General features: G+C 29.7%; 1 protein-coding gene across 1 annotated transcript; it reads right to left on the reverse strand.

Moving 5' to 3' along the window:
• Nucleotides 1–10,133: 10,133 nt before the first annotated feature.
• LOC101499319 (probable polygalacturonase At3g15720) lies at nt 10,134–13,780 on the reverse strand. The gene is made up of 8 exons (XM_004510214.1): nt 13,628–13,780; nt 13,374–13,516; nt 12,562–12,664; nt 11,832–12,039; nt 11,340–11,421; nt 10,940–11,048; nt 10,486–10,590; nt 10,134–10,352 (listed from the first exon to the last, which is right to left on the reverse strand). Exons 1-8 carry the CDS (start codon nt 13,778–13,780, stop codon nt 10,134–10,136), a joined length of 1,122 nt encoding a protein of 373 aa, XP_004510271.1.
• Between the last annotated feature and the right edge of the window lie 1,759 nt (nt 13,781–15,539).

The following is a 15,539-nucleotide window of genomic DNA, read 5'->3' on the forward strand; positions in this document are numbered from 1 at the left end:
TGGGGGTGAAGGTGTTTCACTTGTAGAAGAAGATGAAGGTGAAGGAGTACGAGCCTGAGTTTGTTTCACGCGTGCCATACTCGTAGCTTGATGTAGATTAAATGTATGTAGAATGTAGATTGAATGTACTAACAGATTCAGAGACAGAAGAATGAAGCAGACAAAAGAAATCAGTGAAAGTCTGGAAAAAGCAATGCAGAAATCGATTTAGAACTATTCCTACTTATACTCTTAACCATGTAAATCGATTTCCAAATCGATTAGGTTACCGTTGCTGGGAATCCTCAATCGATTCAGTAATGATTGTGTTCAACGGCTAGAAAAAAAAATCATAACGGTCATATTTCAAATCGATGTTCAAATCGAGTTCCAGTTTTACTTAATCGATGTCCAAATCGATTGTCTTAATGTTGAATACTGAACTAGTCGATTTCCAAATCGACGCTCGGGAAAGTTTAAAAAAACATTTTCTGAATTTTGAAGTCTGGGCCAAAGTAATCGATTCCCAAATCGATTTTATAAACCATTTACCATGCAGGTAATCGATTTCCAAATCGATTTAACTGGAAAACATTACTGAAAATACCAGAATAAAAAAAAAAAAAAATCATACTTCACTAGGATCAATGATCCCTAGTTTCATCCTTATATGCAAAAAACTTTCTCTTGGCAAAGCTTTTGTGAAGATGTCAGCTAACTGTTCCGCAGTGTTAACATACTCAAGCTTAATGATTCCATTCTGAAAGTGATCCCTTATAAAGTGATGTCTTACTTCAATGTGTTTGGTCCTGGAGTGCATTACTGGATTCTTGGTTATACTTATTGCACTTGTGTTATCACACATGATAGGTACTGTTCCCAAATCAACACCAAAGTCCAATAAATGTTGTTTCATCCACAGAATCTGAGCACAACAGCTCCCAACTGCAATATATTCAACTTCAGCAGTAGATAACGCAATGCTTGTTTGCTTCTTACTGACAAAGACACTAGAGAATTTCCAAGAAGATGACAAGTTCCTGAGGTACTTTTCCTGTCGAGTTTACAACCGGAATAGTCTGAATCTGAGTAACCAATCATTGTACATGTTGATCCTTTTGGATACCACAATCCAAGACTTTTAGTTCCTACCAAGTATCTGAAAATTCTCTTAACTGCACTGAAGTGAGATTCCTTTGGATTTGATTGATACCTTGCACACATACAAACACTGAACATGATGTCTGGTCGGCTTGCTGTAAGGTAGAGCAGAGATCCAATCATACCACGAAATCTAGTAACATCTACAGGTTTACCTTTCTCATCTCGGTCTAAGAAATTTCCTTGACTCATGGGTGTATCAATGGACTTAAGATTTTCAAAGTTAAATTTCTTTATCAAATCAGAACAGTATTTAGATTGACTAATGAAAATGCCTTGCTTGCTTTGGTTAATTTGAAATCCCAAGAAATATGACAGTTCACCCATCATTGACATTTCAAATTTACCTTTCATCAAATTTTCAAATTCTTTGCACAGTTTATTATTTGTAGATCCAAATATTATGTCATCAACATATACTTGGACAAGCAAGATATCATTTCCAGTAGTTTTTGTGAAAAGGGTCTTGTCAACATTTCCTCTTAAAAAGTTTTGTTGAATAAGGAAATTGCTGAGCTTCTCATACCAAGCTCTTGGAGCTTGTTTTAACCCATAGAGGGCCTTTGAGAGCTTATACACATGATTAGGAAAATCAGGATTTTCAAAACCAGGTGTTTGGCTAACAAAAACTTCCTCTTGAAGGTCACCATTGAGAAAGGCACTTTTCACATCCATTTGATAAAGATTAAAGTCCATTATACAAGCATAAGCCAATAAAATTCTTATGGCTTCTAATCTAGCTACAGGGGCATAGGTTTCATCAAAATCTATTCCCTCCTCTTGACTATAACCCTTGGCTACTAGTCTAGCTTTGTTCCTTGTTATCACACCATTCTCATCCAACTTGTTTCTGAACACCCATCTGGTTCCTATGACATGCTTACCCTCTGGCCTAGGTACTAAACTCCACACCTTGTTTCTCTCAAACTGGTTTAACTCCTCTTGCATAGCAAGTATCCACTCACTATCTAACAGGGCTTCCTTAATGTTCTTAGGTTCAATCTGAGATACAAAGGCTGTAAAGTTACAAAACTGACTAAGGCTTCTCCTAGTTGCAACACCTTTAGAGATATCGCCTATAATGTTGTCTAAAGGGTGGTTTCTGTTGAACTTCCATTCCTTAGGCAACTCACTGGTTTCTATAGGTTCTACAAGGTCTGATCTAGTTGGAGGGTCAGCTATAGGTTGTTCTAGTGGTTCAGATTCTACAACTTCGTCCAAAAAGTCATCAACCTTAGAAGGAGTTTTGTTCAAGTTTTCTGTAAATAATTCATCAAACTTTACATGAACTGACTCTTCTATGGTCTTTGTTCTTTTGTTGTAGATTCTATAGGCCTTACTAGTTTGGGAATATCCTAAAAAGATACCTTCATCTGCCTTAGGGTCAAACTTTCCTAGGTGTTCTTTGCCATTGTTCAACACAAAGCACTTACAACCAAAGATTCTAAAGTAGGAAAGGTTTGGTTTTCTACCCTTGTAAAGCTCATAGGGTGTTTTCCTAAGCAGGGGCCTAATGAGAACTCTATTTACAACATGAGTGGCTGTACTAATTGCATCTGCCCAAAAGTACTTAGGTAGGTTGGAGTCCTTAAGCATGGTCCTAGCTAACTCTTCTAGGGATCTATTTTTCCTCTCCACTACCCCATTCTGCTGTGGTGTCCTAGGGGCAGAATATATGTGGTTGATTCCATGTAGTTCACAATAATTTTGAAAAGCATCATTTTGGAATTCACCTCCATGATCACTTTTTATTGAAACAATTTTCAGATCATTCTCATTTTGTACTAAAGCAGCAAACTTTTTGAAAACAGAGAATGTATCACTTTTATGAGCTAAAAAGTAAGTCCATGTGAATCTAGAATAATCATCAACCAGCACATATCCATACAGGTTTCCACCTAAACTCTTAACTTGGGCAGGTCCAAAAAGGTCCATGTGAACTAGTTGTAAAACTCTATTTGTTCTAACCAAGTCTATAGAGGGAAATGGAGTCTTAACCAGTTTACTTTTCTCACATGCATCACACAGTCTATCTTTAGAGAACTTCCTATTTGGTAGACCTAAGACTAACTGTTTGCTGACAAGTTTATTCAAATGATTTATGTGTATATGAGCAATTCTTTTATGCCAAAGCCATGTTTCATCTGAGTTGGATAACAAGCAGCATACAGCACTAGGTACAGAATTGAAATCCAACATGTAAATGTTGTTAATTCTGTCCCCAATTAGCTTTATGTGTTTGTCATCTTTATGCTCAATAATGCAAGATTGTGATGAAAAACTTACTTGAAAACCTTTGTCACATAGCTGGCTTATACTCAGTAAGTTGTGCTTTAATCCTTCAACATATAGCACATTTTTGATTACTGCAGTTGATTCATCGCCTACATCACCAATTCCAATGATTTTTCCTCTGTTGTTATCACCATATTTGACAAAGCCTCCTTCCTTTAATGTCAAGTTCAGGAATTTGGATTTGTCACCAGTCATGTGCTTTGAGCATCCGCTATCTAGATACCATGAGTGTTTCGTGGATGTCAAGCACACCTGCAATACAAAATCAGAATTTTGTTTTAGGTCCCCAATTTAAATTGGGTCCTGGTTGGTTAGTGTCAAACACAGATTTCTTTTCTATCCAAACTAGCTTCCATCCTTGATTGGCTAATTTTTTAAATTTGCAATTAGACACAAAATGTCCCTTTCTGCAACAGAAATGACATTTGCCATCAAAGGATGAATGTTTATTTGGTTTAGTAAAGATGTCATACATACTCTTAGCAATAGCAGATTTTTGACCATGTTTGACATTTCTGGTTTGCATATAACCAATACCAGATCTGTTTTTATTTTTTCTTTTGACATGCATATTTGGTGTATATCCTAAACCAGATTTTTCATGAACATGTCTTTGATTGCTAAGTATGACATTCAGCTTATCTTTACTATTTGCAAAATTTAATAAATCAGATTTTAATGATGCAACAGTATTTTCAAGTTCAATGCACTTTGCAGATTTTTCTTGTGAATCCTTTTTCAGTTGTTCACATAAATTTTCAATTTCTTTATGCTCAACATTCATTTGTTCAAGTATTTTCTTTGTGCTTAACAACTGTTTTATGGAATTCACATAATCATCATGCAGTTCATTGAAAGCTTCTTGAAGTTCATCATAGGTTGGATTAGATTGTGAACTAACCTCATTTTCTGATTCTGAATCTGTATCTGCCATGAGACACAAGTTGACTTCTTCTTCATCAGAAGATGCAGAGGATTCATCGTTATCATTCCATGCAATATAAGCTTTTCTGGTTTTGGTGACTGGTTCCTTGCCTTTTGATTTTGTAGCTCTATTCTTGTTTTGCAATTTGTAGCATTCTGACTTTATGTGACCAGTTTTACCACATTCATAGCATGTAATGGTCTTGTTGTCAGTAGTCTTGGAGCTAGATGGTTTTCTGAATTTGTTGTCTTTCTTCTTCAGAAACTTCTTGAATTTCTTGACAAGCAACCCGATTTCCGGCTCTTCAGATTCACTACTGGATTGATCTGAGCAGCTATCTGATTCAGTTTTCGATTGCTGGGCTTGAACCTTCAGGGATAGTCCTTTCTTTTTGCGGCTTTCCATCTCTGATTCGTCCAGTCGATGTAATTCCATTTCATGTTCCCTTAGTTTTCCAAACAAAGTTGCAGTCGTCATCTTTGCTAGATCTTTAGATTCTGCTATGGCTGTTATCTTTGGCTGCCATTCTCTGGTTAGACATCTCATTATTTTTCCAATCTGCTGTTCGTTATCCACTTGCTTTCCCAATGCATGAAGATTATTCACAATGTGTGTGAATCTGGTTTGCAGATCACTGATGGATTCGTCCCTTTTCATGCTGAATAATTCATATTCGTGCATCAGTGTGTTTACGCGAGCTCTCTTCACGTCTGTGGTTCCTTCATGTGTTTCTTGAAGAATGTCCCACATTTCTTTTGCTGACTTGCAGTTTGACACTCTAAAAAATTCTTCTGCACAAGACTGCCATTCTCTGGCTAGACACCTCATAATTTTTCCGATCTGATGTTCGTTGTCCACTTGTTTTCCCAGTGCGTGAAGATTGTTCACAATGTGTGTGAATCTGGTCTGCAGATCGCTGATTGGTTCGTCTTTTTTCATGCTGAATAATTCGTATTCGTGCATAAGTGTGTTTACGCGAGCTCTCTTCACGTCTGTGGTTCCTTCATGTGTTTCTTGAAGAATGTCCCACATCTCTTTTGTTGACTTGCAGTTTGATACTCTAAAAAATTCTTCTGCACACAAAGCAGATGTTATAATGTTCTTAGCTTTAGCATTATAACCTACCTTCTTTTTATCGTCGTCAGACCAGTCGGCTCTAGGCTTGGGAATCATTGAGTCATTTGTTCCTGCAATCTTAGGAATGTATGGGCCATTTTCAACAGCGTCAAGGATGTCTATGCCACTGGCTTCCAAGAAGATTAGCATCCCTGTGCTTCCAGTACATATAAGCTGTTCCATTGAATGCTGGAGGTCTTGCTAATGATGCGCCTTCTCCCAGAAAATCGTTTGAGGCCATATTCCTTTTATGAGTTTTACCTCTTGAAAAGTCAAGCTCTGAGGCCAATTGTTGATTATTATGACCTCGAAATAATCGGAATGTATCAGTTCTTTAAGAAAAATATTAGTAGCCATCGTTGTGATAAATGAATACGCAAAATATATTAATTTGAAATTGGTGCACACAATATTTATTAGAATTAAAAAAGTCAATCTATATATTTTCACAACGTAGTAAATCTATATTCGATTATATTTTCACAACATAGTAATGTTAACTATCTATGCCAATTACATGATGAACAACCAAGGGCGGAAGCGTACCTGTGGGAATTGCCATTGATGAAATCCTGGGATGATGATGATAGAGCCAATCGGTTGGGTGATCTTCCTCAGCAAAACACCCTGAAGACCTTGCTCTCTTGATGGGGATAGAGAGAACCAGAGAGTTTTCTCCTTTAGGGTTTTGAAACTGAATAGTCTTGTTGTGTTTGCCTTGGGGACCATTACCCCTATATATAACTATTATTAGTTATATCCCAAATTGCAGTATTTCCAATTCAGCCCCTCATTAAATTAGAAACTGCCTGGTATCTACACTATTAATTTTCATAACTATTATGCTCTTTAGCCATAAACTATTATATATTATTTGACCCCTAGTTTATTGGCTAATTATATAATGACCCTAACACACTTTATTAAGAATTACATATGTGACCCATAAATCTTACAATCTCCCACTGGTCACACATGTATCCTTAGGAGTGTGTTAGACTTTATGACGTCAAAAATGTCATTATAATTACCTTGAGTATAATCCAAATTGTCTCGTCCATTAATCATATCAGCACATGGAACCAAATATGCTTTCGTCATAATAAGCATAACTAAACCCATCAATGATCACCCGTACTGACACAACTAAATGACATAGACCCATTATGAAAAGTGTAGCATGAAAATTACATGAAGTTGGTCAATGCATGTCAATTTTCAACTGGTCCTACTTTATCGAATGAGATCATACCATAACTTAAATGTACAAAGTAACCAAAAACTGAATACTTTAAACTTTATTTCTGATCAGAAAGTCCAAATACAATGTATTTGTACTTTACAATTAAACATAGAACATGAATTACATAATGGACGAAACTCCCACTAAAATCAAGATTCCTCAAACTGTAGCACACCCATGTGAGCAGTATGCTCATGAAAGACCTTGGGTAGTAGACCTTTAGTGAGTGGATCCGCAATCATGGAGTTTGTCCTTAAGTGTTCTATGGATATCTGTCCACTTTGTACCTTCTCTTTAACAACTAGGAACTTAATGTCAATGTGCTTTGACTTGGTTGAGCTCCTATTATTGTTAGAATACAGGACTGTTGATCTATTGTCACATAAATTAAAAAAAGCTATATAATAACACGCACCTTTTATCCCAAATCTTTTTTTTTTTTCCTTAGAAAATATTGTAAATTCTACCATAATTAACTCACAGGTTTCGGGCTCAAGACAAGACATCCAACCTAACAATATCTGAAATCTCTTTATACCAGTATTATATTTTGTTTCTTTTGCATATTTAGTTTTATCATTTTTATTTATCGGTTTAACAGAAGTTCCATCAATATAACCCAATATACTTTTTTTCTATAAAAAAAAAATAATAATCACATAACTTCAATAAAAATAATTTTGTCTATTGAAGTTGACACTAAGAACTTAAAGGAAATTCTCCTTAACTATCCATAACAAACAATTTAAAAAATTACGACCAACGTCACTTGATAACAAAATAAATCAAAGGCATAATTGCTCATACGGTCCCTTAACTTAATTTTAGATAATATTTCAGCTGTTTATGTTTTTTTTTTTATTTGGTCCTATATTTAATTTTAAGTAAACAATTTGATCTTTTATGTTTTAAAATGTTAATAATGTTATTCTTTTTTTACAAAATTTTCAAATAAAACTCATAAAATTAATTATGATCTTCAATATAATACAAATTCCATCAAATTTATAACTCAAATCTTCAAATAAACTCATAATTTTATTTTTTATATTTTTAAATTTTTGTAATAGAATTAAATAAAAGATCAAATAAAATAAAAAAAACATAAAAAGCGGTGATGTTATCTAAAATTAAATTAAAAGATTGAATGAGCAATTGTATCTAAATTGAAAATAACTTTTGAATAGTAAACTCAAGAACCAAACAAAAACGATCCAACTAAATTGTTTCGAGAATAGAGGGAGATAACCGAAATAATTCCTTTAAACAAAATACCCAATCAAAAGGACGAAACAAAATATGCCTATGTTAGACAAGAGACTTGCCAAACTCAAATATCAATTTTGACTAAGTAACCATAAGTTGACCAACCAATAGAAATAGCTAATAAAATAGGAAAACATAAAAAGAAACAAACCAGAGGCAAACGTGAGAAGAAGAATATTGATAGAGATGAGAATTTACATAAGAAGCAAGAATGCCATTGTGGGGGGTTGTGAGCACTACGGTACCTAAAGAAAGGAAATATGACATTAGGCTTTTATTCTTTGCAAGCTTCTTTTCTTTTTCATCTTCTTTTAAAAGACTTTAATTTTTTTTTTTTTTTGTACGAAATGATCTTTGAGAGATGTATTTTATCTATGATAATTTTTATAATAATTAAAAAAGAATAGCATATCAATATTTTTAATTTTTTAATTAATAAATAAGTTATTTTTTCTCATATTATATATTAAATTGATCAAATTATTTATATTGGTACATTTATATTTTCAATTTTAATCCCCTTAAAATTAATAAAGTATTTTTCTAAATTTTTTATTTTAATAAAAATCAAAGCTATTATCAACTTAGAAGTTCAGATTTTCTTCTCTTCCTCTCATGAAACTGTTCTACCACTAAAGAAAATTGCTTTCCTCCGCCGTACTTCAACCATCGTGAGAGGAAACTATCCGTTTTTCCACCACCACGAGAAGATTTCTCCTATGTCTCACTTTCAATTTCCTCATGTTTGCACCGTTGTGGTTTTGGTGTTGTCGACCACACATTGTCATCGTCGTGCCATCATTTCTAAGTTCGTCTTTGATTTTTAATGAACTAACGACGAAAATAGACGATGTAGAACAATTGAGAGAGACGGTGAAAAACGGTAGAGAGATATGATGAATAATGATGGAGAGAAGAAACTTTGTTATTTTTTGTACATAATTTATAAATAAATATTAATTATTTTAAAATGGAACAAAATATAAAATTTGATCATGTTAAATTTAAATTACGATCAAATTTAATCATAAATAACATATTATTAGATTATTGATGATTGAATATGATAATACTAAAACATATTAATTTTCAATTGTATCGTTTTAATTTGACATATCATTTTGAGAAATGTATTTTATCAATTTAGATTGGTCAATTTAAACTTGAATTTGAGAACATAACAAAAGAAAAAACCACCTTGTTCTTTTGATAAGTAAATGATTGGACCTACATACGGTTAAGGTCCTACGTCATTTAAAAAATATTATTTATTCTTTTCTCTAAGTTCTTGTAAAGCATTTTTTTTCCCTGATGATGGAATAAATGTATATTATTTAAAATTCACAAATATAATTATGAGATATCGAGTTTAAATTAGATTTTATGGACAGCATTCTAGGAAACTTATTAATTTTATACATATTTATTTATTGGTTTTTGGATTTTAATTTATAAATTATGATTTGCATTAATGAATACAAAATTTAGTACTATATGCAGCAGCAAATGCTTGTCAAAAAGCATTTGTAACTAATGGTGCAGGTGATTTTGGTTTATTATTAGGAATTTTAGATTTTTATTGGATACGGGTAGTTTTGAATTTAGTGATTTATTTCAAATATTCAATAACTTAATTTTAATTTCAAATATAGTTAAATCACTTAAAATATGATTTTTATGTCTCATCGGTTTAATCTTCAAACCGATTTTTCAGATATTCTTTTATATAAAAAATCTTTTATTTTTAATGAGATCATTAATCTTCTCAAAATTAATAATTGGAATATTTCAATCCAACACATTTTTTGCAAAGTTTATTTCAAAGTGGATTACTTTGCAAGTTGTCAATTATTAAAATTATCATTTTTCTTTTTCCTTCATTAGATATTTTAATTTTAAAACAATTGTAAGCGTGTTAGATTTCCTCGTATTATTGCTTCATAAAATCATTTTTCATAAAAATAACATAGATATAAACATTTACGAACGTAGATATTTACTAATTAAAATTTGAAAAACTCAAAAAGAAAATAGAAATAAAAACTATTAAATAGGCAAATTTTTATTAAGAAACGAAACATATATAAAATAAAAATATATGTTTCAATATGGTGGTCCATATCATATTATCGCTGTTCAATCAATATTTTAGCATGAGACCTTTGGAACAGTGGATTCAATTGTTCCATTAAGATTTTGGCAAAATGCACCAACTCTCTTTCCAATTTGAGAAGAGACAATGTTAATGTCATCCAATACAATATTGGAACAACCCAATGAACTACAGAGTAGCTTAATAGCAATGTCACGAAATGCCGTTCCACTAAATCCACGATATGTTACGTCACTCACTAGTACAGCTGATTCCTATAATAATTTTCACAAAATTCAAAACATAAATATAATTATATTTTACTATAGATGTAATTATAAATAAACATGAAAACACATATAGTTGAAATGACAATATATATATATAGAGAGAGAGTCAAATGTGTACCGTTGCATCTTTAACACCATAGTGTTGGTCGATAATTATTGGATAGGTAACATTTATAAGATTAATTTGCTCAAAAGTAATATTCCTTGCATAACCTGATCCACCCTTCAAATTATTTGGAAAAAAGTAGTTTTTTATTTTCATAAAATAAATAGAATAAAAAAAATTGCAAAAGACAACACATAAGAAAGAACAAATGAAATAGATTTTGGAATTATTTTGCATGAGTTTTAAAGCCAGATCAAATTTATCCTTTTTATGAATATTTCATTTTCTGTTTTTTTACTACTTGATATCTATGATTCAATATTTGTTAATGTATGTAAATAAAATCCTATGTATTACTAACCTCTATTTACGAAATTATATGATTTAAATTAGAAAAAAGTGGAGAAATAAGGTGCATAATTAGTATAGTTGATATACAAATATAGCAAAATAACTTTCTATTTACCGGAAATGTCTTGATTCTTGCTCCATTTGTGGTGTTCGCGAAGGTACAATTGTATACATGAACCTCTTCAACTGTCTCGTAAGATTCACCTTTACCGAGGCTGCCAATGCTGAATTAATTCACAAATTTTTTATTAGAGAAATAACCGTCGGAATGGACCACCCAAAAAAATCACAGTAATAAAGTGTGATAATTAGTTTTCACTTTTCATATGCCAAGTGTGTGATGACTCTCTCAAAGTTTCAACTCTTCATTTTCATTGTTTGAATTCGAATTCTCTCAATCAATTTGTTCTTAATTAATTGGCGTTTATTAACCACTTGATTGGCGTTTATTAACTACTTAATTAATTCGATAAGTTCGTTAAAACTACAATTCAACTAAGTTTATAGAAAATAACCTTATCCCATGGCCGGGTCCACAGACAATTCGAGTAACATTGATGTATGAGGAACCACCATTTACAGCAACACAATCATCACCTATTATTTATAATAAAGAACAACTCATATGAGAATGCCACACACACACACACATATATATATATATATATATTAACTATTTTTAGAGTATTGTTCATTTGCTTATAAAACAATATACTTATTTATAAGCAAGGTCAAGAAGGTATAAGTGTACTTTTGTTTTTAGTAAAAATTACATTATGTATTTTGTTCAAATTTTAAATGAAAAATAAAAATTGATTAAAGAATGTTGATATATTTTATTCAAAATTTAGATTAAATAAATAATTTTTCTTTGGCTCATTTTTTATTATAAATAAAGCCAGATGAATTATATATATATATATATATATATATATATATATATATATATATTTTAAAATACTAAATTAAAACATTGTAATAAGATAAAAATGAACTTTGAATATTACCTGTGCTAACAACAGAATTTTTTATGAGAATATTTTGGGAAGCAGAAATGTCAAAACCATCTGTATTGGGACTAGTACCGGGAGCATCAACAAATAAATGAGAGAATGTTGCATTCTTGCAACCATTTATGGATATATGACCTCCTGGACTATCAGTCACCCTCAGGTTAGTAAAAATAAGATCATTGCATGAATGGATAGATATGGCCTGTAACATAATCAAAATGAACAATTATTTAAATCTATATTTTCGAACTCGATTATTTTATATATATTATAAATTTAAATTAAAATTAAATATATTTATTTTTTACCCTGCATACATTTTAGACCAGAGAAAATATTAACTTTTAGGGCCTTATTTTACATAATATAAAAATAACTTTTTATGTTTTCAATTAATAATTAAAACAATTTTTCTTAATATTTTTATTATCTATACATAACAATTGTAGTTAATATTATTTTTCATAAGCAACTCAAAGTAGTTTTTATTTTAATTAAATTTCATAAACTTTTTCTTTTCTGATTCTGATTAATTTTATAACTGGAAACAAATTGAAATTTTTTCAAGTTAAATATTTTACAAATACTTTTTTATAAAATAATTTGATACAAATCTTTTAATCAAATAATAATATACATGTAAACAATAATGATTTGGTAAAAAAAAATGTCAATATATAAACAACAAATTAATTAGCACATGGTAGGTGTAGAATAATCATACTCTAGGTCTAGGGCAACTTTTACATTCCCACCAAGTAGATCCATAGCCGTCGATTTTTCCAGTGTTATGACCATCAATTGTAAGGTTGTTTATATATTGAATCCTAATCCAATATTCCATATCATGGAAAGCTTCCTTGGAAGGTGCAATTATGGTACCTTCAAGCTACAAATTGAGAGAGTGCAAAATAAATTAATAAAAATGTATACCACTTAGGAATTGCAAACGATCATTATCCGCACATATATATACTCACGTATATATGCGGATAATATATGCAATTTACACAGGGATATTTTAACTACCTGTTAGTAAATATGTTCAAACATTCGAAAAAAATAAAAAATATTCAATGACAATGAATTTGGAACCTAATTAACAATTAATTACATTCTTAACTATATCTCATGATCATTATTTTAAATTTTGAGAAGAATATGTAAAATCATTTTTAATGATATAAAATATCTTTAAAAAAATGATATAATTTAATTAATTAAATTATAATCAAATGGTTTTAACAATATGACATACATAAGCTCGATCCCTATTACTTCTTTTTTATATAGACTATAATGTTTCATTCATTTACGTAATAAATTAAAACATATTTTTATCTATTAAATGAAATCAATAAAGAAAATATAATTACTTTTATTTAATTTCATTTTATATGATGATTGAATAAAGACTATTAATGTTGCTTCTAAAATATGTACATTGTTAATAATAGAATTTTGATAATATATATATATATAAAGAGCATATAAAATTAGATGAGTTTTATAAAAAGAGATTAAAATTTTGATCACATAACTACCTGAATTGTAATACTTGTGGCCTTGCAATCACCTGTAAATATTAAATTGTTCACTAAGAATGATAGTTTTGGTGGTATAACTAGTGTTGCTTCCCCTTGTACTCCACACGTACTATTCCATGCCATTAAAAATGCCTACAATCAATTCAAAATATCAAAATTAAAGTTTAATGTTTCTCATGAAGTATATATATATATATATTAAAATTAAAAGGACAATCGAGAATTAATTAAAAACATATTTACTTGTGAATCGTCAGATTTGCCATCACCACTAGCACCATATTGCATCACATTATATGTATTATTATTATTGTTTGCTTCAACTACATTCCACCTTGTACATAGAGAAGGTGAAACAAAACCAAGAACCAAAACTAAAGTGATTAACACTTGCATGTTTGACACGAGAGTGAAACCGTTGCTAGAGGAATTTTAAAAAATAATAATAATTATTGCCCTTAGGAGAATTGGGATTGAGAGTTGCTACAGTCATTTCTGAAGGGAACTAGTAGTGATGTGAGGGTTAAATAATAGTTACATGATAGATACAATTAATTAAACAGGAAAAAGGGTATACATGGAAGTTATTGAAAATATTATTTCTAATTGAAAGAGTATAAGATATTTTGCCTCTATTTAATAATTTCCCTTTAAATTTAAATCGTGAAATTCTGTGTTAATTAAATACATGTATGATGTATGGAAATCTTGAACAAATAGAATCAGTTATGGAACAAATCTCTCTTCAATAGACCACTAATTTAAATAGAAAAAGCTTGTATTTAGCATTTCGTAATTCTTGCTTATTCTTTTGACTAATAAGGTACAGAGATCCAACAAAGAAACTTTGTTAAAACTAAATCAATGACGGGATGAACTAGATGATCAAACTTAAATCAATTAAATTGGTTTAATTTTTTTCTATGGTTATATTTGAATCTAAATATATCAATTAAACTCAATATTTAGTAATTTGATCAGTTTTACGTCAATCAAAATCAATCTCTTATGACTTAAATCAAGTCATCATATTTTATTATTATTTATTTTATTTCGCACTATACAATAGCTAGTATTATCTTAAAAATATATATGATATATTCATATATTTTTTAATCATTATATTTTATTTATCTCATTGTAATTATCAAACATAACTAACTTTTTTTTTTATTAACTAGAATTTTTTTTCTCACAAAAATCAAACCAAACTAAATATTTAAATCTCTACAAATGAATATTTTTTAGGAGGCCACTCATATTAGTATTAATGTCTCCAAAATACACTTAAATGTGGAGTTCTAATGAGATTTTGCGAATAAATAAAATATACAATGGTTTTTGGTCAGTATAAAATATGCAAATGTAATAGAGGCAAAAATAAACATGATAAAGTTTTAAAATATGCTACAATGGTAAAAATAAATTTATCATCTATTAAATTTGTTTGATAATAATTCAATATTCATGTGTTGAGCTAGAGCATAAAAAGTCTTCACATGCTTATTAAAAGCGTGAAAGATAAATAAATAAATAAAAAGATAAAAATAAAAAACAACATATTGGATCACCTAGTTGTTTTTTGATGTGCCATTTGATACAAATAAAATAGAAACTAAAATATATCAACATACAAATATTTTATATTAAAAACTACGTGTTTTAATTTTCGTATTGCATATGGGAATACGTAAGAGAGTTTTTTTTATTAAAATATTCATTTTTATTTATTTATTTTTTCAAATGTCCTAGTTTGAAAACTATTTTCTCAAATGCCCTACTTTTTCTTCAAGTAGAGGGTCGTTTCTTAGGAAAGCGACTTTTAAGTGAGTAAATTTTTTTTTGTATTTTAATATTTGTTTATTATTAGAGTTATTAATTTAATTATTTAAAAAATAAAAATGCTAATAATAAATTAAAATAAAATACATTAATAAATTATAAATAAATTTTATATTTTAGTTATTATTATTATAATAAATAATTATTATAATTATAATTAAAAATTATTGTAATTAAAATGATTAAATAAAAATGATTAAATTATATTATAAATTTCAAAAAAATTAAATTAAATGATAATAAAAATTAAATAATAATAACAATTAAATGAAAAAAAATTTATATTAATAACATGAAAATGAAACGAAATACA

Source organism: Cicer arietinum, chromosome 7, assembly GCF_000331145.2.
Source record: "Cicer arietinum cultivar CDC Frontier isolate Library 1 chromosome 7, Cicar.CDCFrontier_v2.0, whole genome shotgun sequence".
In the NCBI taxonomy this organism is placed as follows: Eukaryota; Viridiplantae; Streptophyta; class Magnoliopsida; order Fabales; family Fabaceae; genus Cicer; species Cicer arietinum.